Below are 20,578 nucleotides of genomic sequence, written 5' to 3'. Positions count from 1 at the left end.
TCTCTTATCTGGTGGTCACTGCGGAAACTAGGGATAGGCGATTGATTGGTAAGAGCTGTATAATTCAAGCACAGGGATGCTGTCAGTAAGGTGAAAGTTGTCAATGAGTATAGGAAAGAATTCTGGGTAGAAGTAGGGGTTCACCAAGGATCAGTCCTAAACCCCATCTTATTCATCATAGTCCTCCAGGCAATAATAGAGGAATTCAAGACAGGCTGCCCTGCCTCTATGCTGATTATCTTGCTCTAAACTCTGAGTCACTACCAGAACTAAAGAAGACATTTCAAGTGTGGAAGCAAGGTCTAGAATCAAAAGGATCTAGCAAAAACCAATGTCTTAGTAAGTAGGAAGGCAAACAAATCACAAATCCCTTCAGGTAGATGGCCCTGCTGTAGAAAAGGTATAGGTAGAAACGCCATAAGATATATCAGGTATAAGCTATGGACACATGTAAGCTGCAGCAATATCAAAGGAAGGTTAAATGGGAAGATAGTTTTTGTGTGTGGAAGATGCACAGGTGCAATAAACACCGAAGAAGTACAGAAAACTCCCTTCATATGCAAGGAGAAAAACTAGAAGTAGTTGATAGCTTCCATTACCTAGGTGACCAAGTCAGAAGCAGGGATGGATACTCTGAGAGTGTAGCTGCTAGAATAAGAATAGCCTGACCAAAGTTCAGTGAGTTCCTACATCTGCTGGTAACAAAGGGCCTCTTCCTCAGAGTGGAATTTAGATTGTATAATGCCTGTGCACAAACAGCCATGCTACATAGCAGTCAAACATGAGCTGAGACTACTGCAGACATGCATAGGCTTGAAAGAAATGAAGCTACTATGCTCCACTGGATATGTAATGTGAGTGTGCATACACAACCAAGTGCAAGCACCCTGAGAGAAAGGTTGGACTTAAGAAGCATCAAACGTAGTGTGCAAGAGAGATGGCTGCACTGGTATAGTCATGTGCTGCATATGAATGAGGATAGCTTTGTGACATGTCACACCCTAACCTGTGGAAGATGTAGACCGAGCAAGACATGGCATGAGCTGGTGAAGCATGACCATCGAATGTTGGGCCTCACGGAGGTAATGACAAGTGACTAAGACCTTTGGAGAATGAGGCTTTGCATTCATCCCGCTTCCACCCACGTGAGTTATAGAGTAAAAAAATTCCTACAGAGAGAACTGTAGTTGAAAAACAGGGATAGAGAATTATATTATCAATAATAAAAGGGTAAAATCAATTAATTATTAATTAATTTTACCAAGTAGTGTTCAGTATGTAAGAGGACCATTTAAGGTATATTTAAAACATTCCCTCTCTCTCTTTCGGAGAGGCACTGAGCAGCTATACGCACACATACACACACGGCAGTAACTTCCACCTACCGAATTCAATCACAAAGCTTCGGTTGGCTCGGGGCTATAGTAGAAGACACCTACCCAAAGTGCCACAAAACATTACGTTATATAATTAGGGTTCAGTAAAATAATTTACTTCACCACACACTGAACTCTTATTATTGATAATATAATTCTCTCTCCCTGTTTTTCAACTACAGTTCTCTCTATAGGAATTTGTTTACTCTATAACTCACGTGGGTGGAAGCGGGATGAATGCAAAGCCTCATTCGTACTTTAGTGCTCTCAAATCCAAATCTAAGAAATCTTTGAGCTGACGAAGGAAATGTTGATCTTTAAATTCAACTAATCTAGAAACGTACGTTCTTAAGTAATATTAATGTACATGTGATCTTTTGTTATTTTTCCCTCCATACCTGCGTGAATTATTTTTGAGTATACATTGTCTGGGAGATTGTTCTTATAGTAGAAGAAATAGCTAAGATTTTTTGGCTGCTATTTCTAAAAGTTCAGTGTGTGGTAAAGTAAATTATTTTACTGAACCCTAATTATATAACATAACGTAATGTGTATATATATATATATATATATATATATATATATATTATATATATATATATATATAATATATATATATATATATATATATATATATATATACAGAGAGAGAGAGTGATAGAGAGATAGCTAGAGATATACACACATATATATATATATATACTCCAGGCGTAGGAGTGGCTGTGTGGTAAGTAGCTTGCTTAACAACCACATGGTTCTGGGTTCAGTCCCACTGCGTGGCACCTTGGGCAAATGTCTTCTACTATAGCCATGGGCCGACCAAAGCCTTGTGTGTGGATTTGGTAGGCAGAAACTGAAAGAAGCCCGTCGTATATATGTATATATATATATGTGTATGTTTGTGTGTTGTGTTTGTTCCCCCACCCAACATCGCTTGACAACTGATGCTGGTGTGTTTACGTCTCCGAAACTTAGCGGTTCGGCAAAAGAGACCGATAGAATAAGTACTAGGCTTACGAAGAATAAGTCCTGGGGTCGATTTCCTCGAATAAAGCCGGTGCTCCAGCATGGCCACAGTCAAATGACTGAAACAAGTAAATGAGTAAATGAATATATAGAGTTTCGGATGCCGGGGTTGAAGCATGCTCTGGCATATCATCAGTTATTAAGACAAAAACGCTATGTGAAAAAAAAAAATGATGAATAAAGGGAAGTTACTCCAATAGGCATAGTGAAAGTAAAACTTCGTTCATTGAATCTGCATATGTACACCTATATACATACACATACGCACACACATACACACCTATATGTGCCCATGCACGCATCATTATGTTCATGTACACATCTCTATATGCACATGCACATACATATGCAGATACACAAAACCACACATGTATACATATGTACAAATATACACACATACGTATAAATGCGTAGTCAAAATCATCCTCGCATATATATATAGACGTTTATACAAATAAAAACACATACACAAAACATAAACCATAAACACATTCACATTCGCCACAAAATCTTGAATATACCTATGAGTTATGTATGTATAGGGCTATGTATATAGATATGTACACAAATACACCCTCCTGTCTGTCAAACACACCTACACCTGCAGATATACAAGCATATATACATACATATTTGTATGAAAGGAGACAAGTACAACAGCAGGTCCCGTGAATATTTCACAGAATCAATAGTTGACTTAATGGCTTATTTCTGAAAGCTTTATCCCAAAACTCTGAATGTATATACACCTTGTAAGGGTAATTTAACCCAATATTTCTGCATTTGAAAAAATATCTTATTTGTATCATAGAATACATATTTTCGGTGCTTCTAACAAAAGAACTAATATTTCTTTACATTTATATGCACATGGTTGTTCCATACAGCTAAAGTGTTTAGCATCTAAATTCAGTGGTGAATTCATTAGCAGGCAGTTTAGCTTCATGGTAAAACAATCAGCTGGAGTCTTTGAGGGATGTGGGTTTGAGTCCCATGGCTGGTTGTTGACAATTTTTTCTGTGTTGTGAGGGTAATTTACACAGTATTTCTGTTGTTCTAACAGCAATTCTGCATTTGAAAAAATATTATCTTCTTATTTGCATAACACACACACACACATATATGTATATATGGCTAGGTATTGCCAAGGAATGAGTAGAGGACAATAAAACATTCGGACAGATAGACGATACAAAGAGGCAGACGAGAGAAACAACAATTAGAAAGACAGGCCAAAAAAGATGGGTCATTCGTGGCCTTCTTTCTTCAGTCAAGTACCAGAAGTCACAACGATTTTGGGCAGTTACACTTGAGATGGTTTGATCTGGTTGCCCCCAAAAAAGTCTAAACTAAGAGCATTAGATCCCTTTGTAAAAAAGCTAGCAAACATGTACAGCAACAAAAGACGGAGAATATGGTTCACAAAAAGACAAAAAACGGAAAACATGGTACACAATTACGAATACAAACAGCAAGAAAATAACAACAGGTGTCTTTCAACTGAGAACAAATCCAAATGAGCTGGCGTGTATGAAGTGAAAGCCTAAAGGCAGGAACATAGGAGATGGACATAAGGGGTGTTGGTGGTCAGCAATCAGACCAAAAAGGAAAGATTGTGGCTGGCTGAACACCAGTCACAGGTGCCAGTAAGGCAATGCTGGTAACAATTGCACTGGAAGGCAGTGGGATTGAAGAATTAGAAAAAAAAAGAGAAAGGTACAGGGGAGATAAATGAGTGGGAAATAGTGGGAGTTAAAGAAAGAGAGGGCCAAGAAATATGAGAAAGAGGAGGAGCAAGTAAAAAAAAATAATAAAAGGGGGACTAATAGACAGAGTAAGAGTCGTACAAAATTTAGATACATACATATTTTAAGGTGAGCACAAGTATGTACGTATGCCAGACTAAACTCTTTTTCCTTTCCCTTTTGTCTGCTTTTTCCAATACAACCTACTTGCACCGTCCCCTCTGTTACTCTACCCGCTACCATCTTCTCATAACGACAAATCTCTTCCTCACATCATACTTCAATTTCTCTCCCTATTCCACATGAAGTCATTACTCTCCCTTTGTTTAACTCTCCCTTACAAAATAACCACCCTTGTGGTAGTGCTACACAAAAGTATTGAGTGCATTCTGCACAGAGAAGGTTCATGGCCAAGTGGTGAGTGTGTTACACACACAATTGTAAGATTGTGGTTTCAATTTCCAAACCATGCATATGTTGCATTCTTGAGCAAAACACTTCATTTCATGCTGCTCCACACCACTTAGCTCCAGCTATAGTTGGTAAGTTAACCATGCAACAGACCAGCATCCCATACAGGGATGAACTGTATTGTGATGTTAGACACCTATATGCCAAAGAAACTGGGTTAAGATCTGACCTTAGAAATTCAAGGGTTCTTAACAGACCTATGTTCTGTATAGTTGTCAAATGAAGCAGTGAGAATGCAGGGTTAAGCAGGTTCACTTGCCTTGTCAAGGGTACAGCAACCTTTACAGTGATGGTACCTGGAAACAATGTGCTCATTAAAGTGTTTTATGTTAGGAGGTATGAGTTTCTCAGAGCTGTTCCAGTCAGTCAACCCATTCAATGCATGCCAGCAGAGAAAGTAGACATATGAGGATGATGATGATAATATATATTGACTCACCTTAACACTGTCTCTTGCAGCTTCAAGTAACGGCTTAACCAGATTTATATAGTTCATAATAATGGCCAGACATAGTGGACTATGACCTTCATCATTTTGTATATTGACATTAGCCCCATAGTTCAGCATTAAGCTCATCACCTCAAGATGGTTGCTGAAAGTTACAGAAATTGTAAAAATATATAAGTCAAAGACAATGAGATTAAATATAGATTTACAGGATTCTATAGTGTGTGTGAGTGTATATATATATATATATATATATATATGCACATATACACATATATATATATAGGTGCAGGTGTGGCTATGTGGTAAGAAGCTTGCTGACCAACTACACGGTTCTGGGTTTAGTTTCACTATGTAACACTTTGGGCAAGTGTCTTCTACTATAGTCTCAAGCTGACCGAAGCCTTGTGAGTGGATTTGGTAGACAGAAACGGAAAGAAGAGTGTGTGTGTGTGTGTCTGTGTTTTTTCCCCCATTACCATTTGTTCAACTAAAACCCTTCAAAGTAGAGCTCCAGCATGACCAGAGCCAAATGACTGAGACAAGTAAAAGAATAAAACTATATAGTTAGTTAGTTCTACTTTTGCACTGGTGTTGTTAAGACGTTGCTTTGCCGCAGTCTTGCACTGAAGAACTGAGAAGGCGTGACTATAAGGTAAGACATTTGTTTTTTGGGATTCAGTAGAGGTTTGTTCATTTTTCTTTAACAAGAAATCCCCACTGGATTCCAAGGCATTTGTCTGCCTATAGTTGCGCTAAGTGTCTCACTTAGATGTGAGAAGAGTGCTGTTTTGAGGACGTATCCCGCCTCCAAAAATTGTGAAGTTTTGAATTTTTTGAATTTTTACCAGTTTGTGGTGGATTTTTTTGAAATTCTGTTCCTGCTGCTGTGTCCCTGTTCACTTTTGGAGTACCTTTGGAGTACCTTTTGGCCAGGAGTACCGGTTGGCCGGAATTGTGTGTTTCCATGTTTTGAACAGTCTTCCTTCTTTCATTTTCTCTTCTTTGTCTTTCTGCTCTTTTTGTCTTCCTTCAAAGTGTTTTTTGACTTTGTTTGGACTTTTGTTGTTTTGAACTGTTTCCTGAACTTTTTCTTCAAAGCATGGCAAAGAAATTGAACACTGCGTAAGAGTGGGAAATCATCCCACCCAAGCAATGACTAAAAAACTTAGAGGAAAGAATGGTGGTGTTGAGGACATTCTAAGTCACTCAACACCATCGCTGTCTTTCTAGGTCTACCTCTTCCACAGGATCCCTCCATAGTTAGAAATCAGCACTTCTTTACACGACTATCCCCGTCCATATGCATCACATGACCATACCAGTGCAATCTTCTCTCCTGCACATCTGATGCCTCTTATGCCCAATTTTTCCCTCAAGATGCTTACACTCTGTCATATGTGCTTACTGACATTGCATATCCAGCAAAACATATTAGCTTCATTTCTTTCAAGCTTTCATATGTCTTCTGCAGTCACAGCCCATGTTTCATGTAATAGTTTTACTGAAAACATATTAGTTTGTGTATTCATGTGGTGGGTTTGAGAGAGAGGAAAAAAATCACATTTTAATTCAAGTTTTCTGTGTGAAAAAAGTCTCAGTGATTAAATTTTTGCATAAGAGATTTATTTTATAATAGAAGAAAAATTACATTTAACTGACTGAGATCAGGTTTGTGCTGTCATTCAGCTCATCATAGCTTTAGGTGATTCTTCCATTACAAGTAAGGGACATGTGTTAATCTATTTGGAATTAAATGTATAAATAGGCATGTTGCTTATGAAGTTTCCAAAACAAGGGACATAACTTTTGATTAGTATGTGCGTGTGAGCTTTTTATTGTCAACGTACTTATAATAAGGGTATGTGTTGGTTAACATTTTCAGAAAATATTTTGCTACTGCAAACTGCAGTGAAAATTCTTTACTACAGATTAGATATGTCCCAAGCATATTTGACTGATCTAAATGTGTGTTTTATTTTCCACCCATGCATGTATGTTGCCACAAAGTACCTGGTGAACAAGAAAAACAGTGACGTTCTTGTAATCCCAAGGTGCAACCATATGTGTAGGCTATGTAAATGTTTCTGTAGAAGACATCACACATGTTATTAGCAGCTGTCCTAAAATGTCGTCACAGTGCTACCTTCCTATGTGGCACTATGTTATTGCTCAAACAATATACTATGCCATCCACAAAAAAGACTGTCCTGAAATAAACTTTAAAAATCCCTCTGTTATGGAGTATATTCATAAACACCAATTCAAGGAATACTAGTGGAATATTCCCATCAAACAGCTGTCAAATATAAACATAACAGGCTGTACATTGTTGTTTGGGACAGAGGGGTAAAGGTAAATACCATCATAGAGGTCAGCTGCTCTGCAGATATAAATATCTCTTTGAAAATCAAAGAAAAAGAGGATATCTATGGACAACTGCTTCGAAACCCCCAGCTTCTATATCCAGACTATGAATTCATATTCATACCAATAATAATTGGAGCACTAGGTTTTGTTAGTAAATGCTTATAGGAGAATCTAGATAAACTGGGATTTTCAGAAAGGGAAATCAACCAGCTAATTCGTACATTACAGGTGCAATCTGTGAGTGGAACAATAAAAATATGCAAGACTTCTCTCAAGTTCCAAATGTGAATTTGTCTGTGTTAACTACATCCCAGAGATGGAGCCTTGTATCTTTGTTAGAAACTGGCTCCCTCCTAGTGGAAGGTTTATATTAATTAAAAAATAGAAGAGACATAATATATGAGTGGCCAAATGAGGGAAAAGGGCACTCAACACATTTAGTGAGAGTTACATGTATTGTTTGATTCAGTTTTCATGCTAGCTCAAGTTTTGCAGGCCCCTCAGTGAGCCCCTCTCCTTCAGGTTAGGCGTTAGGAAGTGCATCCAGCTGCAGAAGCCATACCAAAGCTGTCAGTAGGGCTTGGCACACTCCTCTGGCTTGCCAGTTCCTGTCAAACCATTTGACTAGTGCTAGCATGGAAAATGATAATGGTGATAATGATGATGAATGCCTGTATTGATGTGTCCTGTTGAATATATATTACCATATCATATTCCTACTATGTCATCTTTGCATATTTAATCTTTCTTTCATTCAAGCCAATTTTGAAACAACATAGATCTGGAGATCTTAAATACTTCTAAACTTACCCAAGCACAGTATAATGTAACGGTGTAAAGCCTTTTTTATCAGATGCATTTACATTGCATTGATCATTGTTTTCTATCAGCAATTTCACTGTAGCTATGTCACCCAGCCGACAAGCAATAGACAGGTAACTTAGACCACATACACTGTTTCGAAGAATCTGCAGAGATTAAAGTGAAAGCATGTCAAAATTGCTAAATATGAGAGGGTGTGAGATAATGAGGAAAAATATTAAAAGAAAGATCAGAACAGTAGGAGATAAATTAGATGCAAAGGGAAGGTATACAACAAAGAGAAAGAGAGTCGGGGAAAGCTTCTTTATAGAAAATGAAGCAGCTGAACTTGTGAAAATTATAACTTCATAATGATCTGATCTTTCAAAAAGGTTAGTGAAGCTATTTATTTAATTATGAAACTGATAATTAATGAGTATTCATAGCTTCTCTTAAAATCAATGTAAGTAGGATAGTACAATTCAAGCAGACAATTTAGTTACAATTTAATTTTTTTTGTTATGAACACACACTCATTTGCAGTGAGTTCTTCAACAATGAAATACAACTGTGATTTCTATATTGAAACTGGAATCGGCCAGAATGTATTAAGAATGAATATATGTCTTATCATTCTGTTTCTTGTTCTTCACTGCGCATATTGTGATTTATTATCACTTGGTAGATATCAGCATGTATCAGCAATTAGTTTGTTAGCTGAAATTATAGACAAGAGCCACAATTCATTTGTCCAGCATAGCTTTGCCTAAGGAGATATTTAGGATGGCAGAATGCACTTTCAGGATAGCAAAAAATGTAATAAATCTGAGGGAGCTGGGTCCAAACTGTAAGCTGGATGTGGAATCAGTTCAATTCCCTCTAATTCCTAGAATTTATTCTAGCTTGTTCAAGTGGTGTGAGGTCCTGCATTGTCTTGTTGCAGGAAAGCTCACTGTCGTTTAACCAATGCTAGGTATTTCTATCATACAATGGCATACATCTGCTCCAGCTGTTTGGAGTATAGGTTAGTAACAATGGTTTGGCCATCTGGAACTCGTAGGGAATTATCCCTTTGTAAGTCCACTAGACAGAAAGCACCACTCTGTGTTCAAAATGCCCATGTTTGGTGGCAAGTTTCCTGATAGCTGTATAGGTCTATAAAGAAGAACCCATGTCAGCATGGACAATAGATGTCAAAAGATGAAAGATAGGGAATGAAGGACACTGCTTCAAATATGGTAAGATTCACTAACAACTATTTGTTTACAACTGTTGTCCAGATACAAACATGCACACATATATGCATACAAACCACAAACACACATACATATTGGGATGGGTGTCTTTCAGTTTCTGTCTACTAAATCCACTCACAAGGATTTGATTGCTCTAGGGCTATAGCAAAAAGACAATTGCCCAATGTTCCATGTGGTGGAAGTGAACCTGATCATAAAAATAAAATAATAAATAGATGCATTAGGGGAAAACAATAAAGGAGCAGCTTACCAAACGTGGATTTTGTGTAAAACATTGTTTAATCCATCTACTATCACCCTGAATAAGCTCATATAAAATATCATACTGAGTATAAGTATTACCTTCAATATCCCGACCTGGTAAGAGAAAGAAACAAAAATAAAGAGTTGAAAGAAACTGATAAAATGAGCTCAACAACAATATGTAAAAACTGTAATAGTTTTTACATTGTCCTAACATGAAACTACATAAACATTGAAAACTTCAGACTTTCTAAAGCAGCTCTTATTTGTAGTTGGATATTCTTCTTAATACTAAAAAAACAATTAACCAAAGTATTTTGCCTGTAAGTTAGGTGAGTTACTCTGCTTTCTACAGTCGGCCTGGTTACAATTAACTCTTGCATGGTGGAATACTCAGTATTGCTGATCAGAGCAATGGAGACATTGTATGTCTTGAGCTGTGGATCTGTGAATTATAAATCAGCTAGGTTTGGACATAGTAAATTTTGAGCTATGGATCTAAAGAGCATAAGTTATTCAATCAACTGACTGCCTTCATGCTGTAGATCTGTTTGAAGAGGACCTACCTATGGATACATAACGACAACAACTTTATCAACAACTATAACTAATTCCAGTTTCTCAAAGGTGATGGAAATAGTAATAAACAACTACATTCTTGATCAATTTCGATACCGTTCTCATGTGTACTGGACAAATCAATATTTTGTTATTGAACATTTTGGAACAAAAAAATTTTTTTTGTGCATGCTCATTTATATTGTAATTACATTTCTTTTTGAGTTATCATATTTTGTGCCACATCTTGGGTACTACTTAAGAAGAGTGGTCTCGGTGTGTGCACTCTCATACTCACACATCTGCGCTAGCTAGTCGTGACTAGTCGATCCTTACTTTGTGTTTTATTTATTTTGTTTAAAAAAATTATTTACTTTGTGTTTTTGTGTTGGATCTTTTCCTTTTGAACGGCAGACAATTTCTAGTTAACTAAACACTTTAAAACTTCGTATACTGGTAGAATGAGTCAAAATAAAACATTTTTTTTCTCTTGGCTTTCTTGAGAAAATTGTAATTTGTTTGTTTAACATAGTTTAATTTTTCAAATTTTAACCAATCCTATGCTCTCTTTTGAGCTAAAATCATTTGCTGCGTCTAAAACTGAGACAACATCCTGTCACTAACCCTCAACCTAACCCTAAATGTTTTTTTTTCTTAATTGTTAAATCAATTTAATTGTTACACGTGTAAAAAAAAACAAAAGCAATGGAAAATAATTTAAACAATTAACAAACAAAATAATTCTATAATTTTATACACACGCTTTCCGTATACATACAGAAAGCGCGTGTATAAAATTATAGAATTATTTTGTTTGTTAATTGTTTTAATTATTTTCCACTGCTTTCGGTTTTTTTTACACGTGTAACAATTAAATTGATTTAACAATTAAGAAACAAAAAGTTAGGGTTAGTGACAGGATGTTGTCTCAGTTTTAGACGCAGCAAATGATTTTAGTTCAATGGAGGTAATCGATTGGTTAAAATTGCTGAAATGCTCGGATTTTCAGATGAAATATCTTACAAACAATAGAATTTTCTCAATAAAACCAAGAGAAAATGTTGTTTTATAAACACATTCTACCAGTATACGAAGTTTAAAACTTTTTAGTTACCTAGAAATTATGTTACAAACTGCCGTTCGAAAGGAAAAGATCCTTTGTGTTTTATTTACTTTGTGTAAAAAAATTATTTATTTTGTGTTTTATTTACTTTGCTACATAGTCGTTGTAGGGATCGACTAGTCACGACTAGTTAGCGCGGATGGCGAGTACACAAGTGCACACACCGGGACCACTCTTCTTAAGTAGTACACACATCTTGTGGGTGATCAGTAGCCATCTTGTTTCTGGTGCCACTACAATCTTTATATTCTCGTGCTCCACACTCAATGGGGAGCCTTGTAGTGACGCCAGGTTTCAGGCGCCATTTTGGGATGTTCATCAGTGCATGTGAAAGGATTAGTGTCTTCCGGAAGGCCAGCCGGAAGTCCCTTATGCACATGCGCAGTAATCAGCAGTAGCTAGCTTTTACCACTATTCTTTATTTTTGCTTCCTGCTGTCGAGAGAAACAGACGTGACCAGACAAGCTCTTTGTGAAGGCAAATAGACTTGGTGAGCTGTGAAGAATGCTTTCAACAATTGTGATTTAAACCGACTCTGCTGTTTCCACCCCAGGCGCCTAGGCTACCGATATCCAGAGATGAAATGCTTATTTCGGCGAAAATAAATTATTATTATTATTTGTTCGGAGATTCGTGTTCCTGCTATTTTTCCTTTCTACAATGCACGAACGATGTCATAAATGTGACAAAGAAAAATACACCGCCGATAGTTGTTGTTGACAATCAACAGCAGTAATTTTATTCAGCTGAATACACATCATTGATTGGTTGAAATTGCCGAAATAGGACAACTTTAACGTGAAATAACTTCGTAAATATAAGTTGTTCTCTAAAATGCTAAGAAAAAAAGACGTGGATCTTTTCGGTTTGAACAGCAGTTTTTCTAGCGGTGTCATATGAAATTGTCACCCATAATTATGACCCTAGTATCGATCTATTGCATTTCAATGTTTTAGGGGTGGGGGGAAGGGTATCTTTTTTTTCTTCAGAAATGTAAATAAACCCAATCTGTTTCTTAAACGAGGAACATATTCATATAGCACAGAATGTTTTCACCTCAATAGACGTCATTGATTTGTTGAAATTGCAGAAAAAAACAACAACAAATATCTTACAAACTATAGAATTTTCTCAGTAAAGCCAAGAGAAATTGATGTTTTATAAACACATTCTACCAGTGTCCGAAGTTTGAAAGTGTTTAGTTACAAAAAATTATTTTTTAAATCCGTCGGTCGAAATCTAAATTGAATTTCAAGAGACAGGTTGTGAAACGGCCTTCTTACAATTTGCAGACGATATTGTCGGTTCCCTCGTATCATTAATAATACCTGATTGGTAAAAGTAAATTACCGCCCCTTGTATCGTCCGACGTGTTTGTATTCACCAGTGCCCGTTTCCCATTCCTGTTTTATTTTTTAGTATAAAATATTTAAAAATGGATGAATCTTTCTAATTTTTTTGCTTACATCATTTATCTTGTACATATTTTCCATTTTAAAAGCTTTTTTTAAAATTGCATTTTATTTTCTTGGAGCGGTGCGTTTCTAAAGGAGCGCCGACCCGGCGATGTGGGTTTCTGCAAAAAAAAAAAAAAAAAGGACAGGGTGACGGCCCACCATGTCCACTGTTTTGGGGTTCTAAAGATCTTAAAAAGACTGATCATATACTTTTAGCACTTTTTAAAGGTGGTTTTAGAGCAAAAACTGATTTTATCTATGGTCCCTCCTTTTGAAATTCATAAAATGCTTTGTATAGTCCCTCCTTTTCTCCTCTTTAGTGGTTAGTTAAAAAAAACATTGACTAGCGATGCATAAACTTCGATTATGTTTTCTGCTTGGAAATTTATATTTGGTGTTACTTTGCTTCAGTGTCATTTATTTTTTACATTAATCTTCATCTTATTTCGGCCAGAGTTCTTTCTTCACTCTCCTGTGACCGCATCAGTGGTCCTTTGTTTTCTTCTTTCTTATTTGTTTGTGTCTCTCCTTACTAACCGTCAGCCATTTTGTATTTCTATTGTATGTCTTCATTTGCGCATGCTTATATCTCTACTAGCAGTATCGCCCGGCGTTGCTCAAGTTTGTAAGGGAAATAACTATAAAGCATTTTTAGAGAGTTATAGCCAAAAAATAGCAAAAAAATGGAAAAAAATGATGGTAAATTTTTTTTGAGAGTAAAAAAAGGTGGAGTTGCGTCCCCTAGACAGTTTGCGGTTTGTGTTTCTGATTCTTGACCCCATGTCGAATTTATCGATTTTTTTCAGAACTGGGGGAACTTTTCAAAATTTTCTCTGCGTTAGTTTTGAATTATGACATTGTGCTATGTGTGTGTCAAGTTTCATCAGAATCGGTTGAAAGCCGTGGTCAGGGTGAGGGTACAAGCAAACAGACACACAGAAACACGCACAGACAAACTGCCGTTATATATAGAGAGATGTGCGTCTATGTTTATTTAGTGTGTGTGGGGGGGATGCCTGTAATATTTGTATCTTCTGTTTATATACGTTCATGTAATTTGTTTTTTTTGTTGTTTTTGTTTATTCTTATTTTGTTATTTTTAGTAAGAACAAAGGACCACTGATGCGGGCACAGGAGTGTGACGAAAGAGCTCTGGCCGAAATAAGATTAAGATTAATGTAAAAAGTAAATAACACTGAAGCTAAGTAACACCAAATATATAGTGCGTGTGTTTTTATTGGCTAAACTGGCAAAATGACCAATTCCGAAATATAACAATATCTGTTTCAACACACGACTTCACATAAAAAATCTTGCACAACAAATATATAAACGTATATATATATATATATATATATATATATATATATATATTCAAAGAGCAATAAGATTCAAGTTAATTTTAGAAAAATTTACTTGAATATGGTACCTAACTTAGATGCACCAAAAAAAACTATACTGATTTAACAATACAGTAATGTGGGGTGATTATAAGCGAGAAAGAAGCAACAAGAATGGATAGGTTTTTAGTACGATCGTTTCATACAAGGACAGGTTTTATTAAAAGTTGCAAAGATTACAGCATATAAACGAGTCCCGTACTCATCAGCTAAAATACATGTAAGTTCTCTAGACATCCTAGTGTTTGAGGCTATACTCATGAAGTAATGTAGATAATTAAACAGATTTCTAAAGTTCATTAAAGTTCTTTAAAGATGATGTACAGTCTTATCACAGAATTTTAAAAAAGTTTTGATAGCATCACAGAGAAGGTGACCTAATCCATATGAATTTCCATAGATATGATGAGGGATTATATACTCACAGAAGACAAATTTATCCATTGTTAATTACAACGAGGTGGGTCTCAATTCCTGCTTATTAGCATTACAGAGAGGGTGAATTATCCTTGTATATATGCACAGATTCCAATGGTGTAGATGTAAATTTCCAGAGAAATGGAGATGAATTTCATATTCACAGGCGATAAATTTTACAATGGTTGAACACAATGAGGTAGGTATCAATCCTTGTTATATGATTAGGTATTTGCCACATTAATCACATTACTGCTATTCACAAGAGGCTGTAGCTACAGCCTCTTGTGAATAGCAGTAATGTGATTAATGTGGCAAATACCTAATCATATAACAAGGATTGATACCTACCTCATTGTGTTCAACCATTGTAAAATTTATCGCCTGTGAATATGAAATTCATCTCCATTTCTCTGGAAATTTACATCTACACCATTGGAATCTGTGCATATATACAAAGATAAATTCACCCTCTCTGTAATGCTAATAAGCAGGAATTGAGACCCACCTCGTTGTAATTAACAATGGATAAATTTGTCTTCTGTGAGTATATAATCCCTCATCATATCTATGGAAATTCATATGGATTAGGTCACCTTCTCTGTGATGCTATCAAAACTTTTTTAAAATTCTGTGATAAGACTGTACATCATCTTTAAAGAACTTTAATGAACTTTAGAAATCTGTTTAATTATCTACATTACTTCATGAGTATAGCCTCAAACACTAGGATGTCTAGAGAACTTACATGTATTTTAGCTGATGAGTACGGGACTCGTTTATATGCTGTAATCTTTGCAACTTTTAATAAAACCTGTCCTTGTATGAAACGATCGTACTAAAAACCTATCCATTCTTGTTGCTTCTTTCTCGCGTATATATATATATATATAACGGGAAGCTTTATGAAAATAAACAAAAGACGAAGGCAGGTGGAATACAAACAAACAATTGTATTAGTATGGCGCTCAGGAATATAAATAAAACAAGTCTTTTACGTTTCGAGCCTATGCTCTTCAACAGAAAGATACACAGAAAAGAAACACAGAAAGAAACAAGGAGAGAAAAAAATGCGTGCAGAGGCTAGCGAATCAACATACGAGGGACGTTTAATAAGTAATGCCTCTGACCCACTTGCAGTTGTTTGTTTGATCTAGCTGAAATTTTGCATGTGCAATCATTTATATCTCTATAGAGTAAGTGGCAAATTACAGCTCTGAATTAATTGTGGTTTCTGATTTACAGGTGTTTGAACCGAGTCAAGTGTGAAATGGAGCCTGTTGAGTGTCGAGCAGTGATCCGGTTTTTGTATTTGAAAGGACGCACACCACGGGAGACTTTTGATGAAATGAAAGTAACTTATGGTGATGATGCCCCATCATATGACCTTGTAAAACGCTGGCATCGTGAATTCAAACATGGTCGGAACTCTGTGGAAACAGCTCCCAGATCTGGTCGTCCCTTCTGCCATTGATGAGGCATCTGTCCGTCAAGTTGAGGCTGCCATTTTGGAAGATCGACGCATAATTATTCGCCAATAGCCCATGAGGTCAAGATTAGTACCGGGTCTGTGGAAACTATCATTCATGACCATTTGCATATGCAAAAGGTGTCTGCCAGATGGATTCCCAGGTTGCTCACGCCTTTCCAGAAGCAAGAACGCGTCGAGTGCTCGAGGGTGAATTTGGAGATGTGCCAAGAAGATGAGTCAAAATTTTTCAAAAGACTGATTACACAGGATGAAACCTGGGTCCATCACGATGATCCAGAGACCAAAGCCCAGTCAATGCAGTGGAAGCACCGTGACTCCCCTCCTCCAAAGAAGGCAAGGGTGCAGCCCTCCGCTGGCAAGGTCATGCTCACAGTCTTCTGGGACCAGGACGGAGTAGTGATGACAGATTTCTTGGCAAAGGGTACCACAATTGCAGGAGCCTATCATGCTTCACTTTTGAGGAAATTAAGAGAAGTTATCAAAATCAAGAGGCGGGGCAAGATCAGCAAAGGCATCCTCCTCCTGCAAGACAACGCTCCGGTCCACAACTCGCTTGTCGCCAGATCAGAAGCACAGGCGTATGGCTATGAACTCCTCCCCCATTCCCCTACTTTCTTGACCTTGCACCCTCTGATTTTCGCCTCTTCCCAGTCATGAAGTTGTTTTTGAAAGGAAAGCGTTTCCGAGATGATGCAGCCTTGATTTCTGAAGTCACGTTCAGGTTGGAGGACCAAGCTGGGGTCTTCTACAAAAACGGTCTCCAGAGCTGCATCAAACAATGGGAGAAATGCGTAACTCTGGGTGGTTCCTATGTAGAAAAAGACTAATAACTGTGCCAAGTTTCGTTGCTCTACTGCTATGGGAAGTGGCTCAGGGGCATTACTTATTGAACGCCCCTCGTACATATATAAAACCAGTATTACATATACTAGCAGAAGAGCCCACCCAAAAACACTAACCATATAATTCCATTGCTACATAAAAAGTTTAAATTAAGTTTAAATTAAGAAAATTAACACCTTACCAATAACGTCACCCATAATTTTGTTGTTATGTCACCGGTGTAGGAATCTCCGAGCCAGAGTAGTAGATAGTTCGATCTCTGTTTGCAATATAGAGTGCAAAGCGCAGTATCGTCTGTTCGAAGGGCACTCACATTTAAATGGCGATAAACATTACCTCTCAGTATAAATATAACTGCCGTCTCCAACAGAGATTTTCTTAACGACCTAGTTTATTACACACAAGCATATATACACGTTCGTGAGTTCGCACTAGTGTCGATAGAATCGACTTAATACTTTTGTCTGGGGGATCAATGTTTCATCGTTTCGTGGTCGATAAATTAATTACCAATTACGCACTGGTGTCGAGGATTTTTTCCCCAATTTATATCACAGCCTCCGACTAGCTGGGGCATCCTTTTATGAAAAAATATTTCGCAAATTTTTACAATACGACCCACACTCCACACGTACCCTCATATCCCACTCTAGACCGATTTAGGCATATTATTGTTTGGTACTAGTCGCGTAGACTGGACCCGGTGCGCGCATCCGCGCTAGCCAGTCGTAGGTAGTTGATCCTACAGCGACTTGCGTATGCAAATGAGCTGATTGGCACAACACTGCAAAAACTAAGTTAATAGCGAGCCCCTACTGAAGCTTAGGAAATATTTTTCAACGATATACGGTGTATATTATTTTAAAGACAATTGCGTTTTTTTTTTTTCCGTTACAAAACAATTAGAAGCATTGAAAAAAAAGCAAAACAACCAGTCAAACATTTTTTTTTCAAAGTAGACCACTACAGGCGACAATTCACTTGTGTTTACTTTGAATAGCTACGGCAAACTGCAGCATGAAAATTCAAAAAAAAGTTTTAAAAAATTGGCTTAACCCCTCCCCAACAAGGTAATTTTACTGTAGGCTTCAACAGGAAAATCGGTTACTGGTGACAAGCCAACAACGTGGGGTCAGAATTTAGTTGCCAGGCAGATAGAGGAAGGGTAGTACAGTGACAGATCACAGACGAAGATAACACTAATTGCCTCGTATGAAATGGTTCACTGTGTTAACTTATGAGGCTCCTGTCAACGACCAAGTCTCTTCAATGTAAACTTATAGTAACCAAATTTCCCCCACGTAGAAATACAGCATTTCTATGAAGTAAAGGGTTACTTTACGTCTGGTTAAAAATAAACTCCTTTGATCGGGTCTGCACGACCAGGGCAGTCTTGGGACTGGGAACTGTTCAGCTGAAGTTAAAGACGAGAGTTCAGTTGGCTCTTTGGAGAAACTGAAAACAATGCGCAAATACAGACCTTGTACAACTTCGGTCAAGAGATATCTTCCACCGAGCTGTTAGAAATAGCAGCCGAATTTTTTTTTAAAGTCAAACTGAACAATGCAGTATTGGATTTACAACAAAGCGGGATGGCCACGACCAAAATGTCTAATAATTTAGGGTTGGTCAGGGGTTAAATTCCAGGTGAAAGAGAACGAGCATAGCTGAATGGTTAACGAAGTTTGCCGTAGTTATTCAAAGTAAACACAAGTGAATTATCGCCGGTAATGGTCTACTTTGGAAAAAAAAAAAAAATGTTTGACTGTCCTTAAGGTTGTTTTGCTTTTTTTTTTCCAATGCTTCTAATTGTTTTGCCGGGTTTAGTTACGTGGAAATTATTTTAAAAAAACTGCCGTTCAAACCGAAAAGATCCAAATATTTTTTGAAAGGACAACTATACTATAATAATTATTACAGTTACCGAGAAGAAAATAACCTAATGTTGAAAGCACCTTTAATTTGTAATGCAGCGGCTGCTTCCAGACGAATTTTCTGCCAATTGAAGATGCAGGTAGCATTCACTGCTGACTGCGGCGTGTTTTTGTTGCTGTTCGAAAGCATGGCGGACTCGGACGAAGATACCGACTCATATGTGGTTTTGGGAGAAGCCATTGGCACTGTATTACCCGGTAAATACAATATGAATACATTGTACTCTCTAGAATTTGGCCTTGCGGAAACCTAATCTAAAATCATATGTTGTCATCTTCTCGATCGTTTTGATTCATTTAAAACATGTCATTTGCAAGATGGAGGTGTTTGAGCAGTCGGGTACGGAACTCAGTGCTACGTGACATCGTATTCCGTATTCTTTCTCACTAGGTGTTGAGTTTTAAAAAATCATCAGGGTTGACTTCTTTTTCATCTGCTCTGAAGCGAAATTTAAGTACCAGTGTATATAATGCTAACGATTTAATTAACAATAATCGTACCTTAAAAAATTTGGGCTTGACTTGTGCAGAAGACATTAATATTTATTGTGTGTATATGTGTGTATCTAAAGTTTAAGTTGGCGAGATTATTGCGTGTCCTTCGTATTCCGAATTCAAATCCCTTTCAGGCCTGATATACTTTTTATCCTTCTGAGGTCAGTTATATGACCATTAATCAAAAACGAGGGTCGATTTAATCAACTTCACACTTGCTTTATTTCGTGACACTTTTCAGCTTATATTTGTGTGTGTTTATATGTATAATCATATATTTATTTCTTTATTGCCCACAAGGGGCTAAACACAGAGGGGACAAACAAGGACAGACGAAGGGCTTAAGTCGGTTACATCGACCCCAGTGCTTAACTGGTACGTAATTTATCGACCCCGAAAGGATGAAAGGCAAAGTCGACCTTGGCGGAATTTGAACTCAGAACGTAACGGCAGCCGAAATACCTATTTCTTTATTACCTACAAGGGGCTAAACATAGAAGGGACAGACAAGGACAGACATAGGTATTAAGTCGATCACATCGACTCCAGTGCGTAACTGGTACTTAATTTATCGACCCCGAAAGGATGAAAGGCAAAGTCGACCTCGGCGGAATTTGAACTCAGAAAGTAACGGCAGCCGAAATACCGCTAAGCATTTCGCCCGACGTGCTAACGGTTCTGCCAGCTCGCAAAGAAATCAAACGTTAACTGACAGTGCACTCACTACATTTAAGAAGAACATAAAATTAATTTTTATAAGGAAAAGGTTCCACCGATGATAGGCTTAGATGATAGAGTCATATGTGTGTGTAGCAAGGGATGGATACATCATTTTGATGTTATTTTAAAATCTCAAATTAAATGTTTTATAAATGCGTTGCACACTGTCGCATACACACAAATATTCTAGTTGCTTGACTATCACCGTGTACTACGAAAGATAGTTGAGGATAGCTCATTGTTAAATTATTTCCCTTTACTTCCGCTATCTTACTACTCATTCTTGTGGTCCGAGTTTAAAAATGAGAGTACTGCATTTAAAAAACATATATGTATATATCAGTGTGTGTGTGGATATATAAATATGTATATATAAATATATATATATATATATATATATATA

At 37.1% G+C, this 20,578-nt stretch overlaps 1 protein-coding gene and 1 long non-coding RNA gene across 2 annotated transcripts in view; one reads left to right on the top strand and one right to left on the bottom strand.

The window, feature by feature from the left end:
• Positions 1-20,578, top strand: part of LOC115221755 (G patch domain-containing protein 1-like) — a 147,953-nt gene that overhangs the window by 70,307 nt on the left and 57,068 nt on the right. Inside the window, 1 exon segment of the mRNA XM_029791973.2 lies at positions 19,000-19,158. Coding sequence (XP_029647833.2) covers positions 19,000-19,158 — 159 coding nt within the window.
• LOC118766991 lies at positions 5,062-17,419 on the bottom strand. Its single transcript, XR_005002911.1, has 3 exons — positions 17,208-17,419; positions 9,744-9,850; positions 5,062-5,211 (listed from the first exon to the last, which is right to left on the bottom strand). It is a non-coding gene; the product is annotated as an uncharacterized LOC118766991 (long non-coding RNA).

The sequence above is a fragment of the Octopus sinensis genome, linkage group LG18 (assembly GCF_006345805.1).
Source record: "Octopus sinensis linkage group LG18, ASM634580v1, whole genome shotgun sequence".
In the NCBI taxonomy this organism is placed as follows: Eukaryota; Metazoa; Mollusca; class Cephalopoda; order Octopoda; family Octopodidae; genus Octopus; species Octopus sinensis.
The sequence above is the reverse complement of the archived record's forward strand: the minus strand, read 5'-3'. Positions and strand labels throughout refer to the sequence as shown.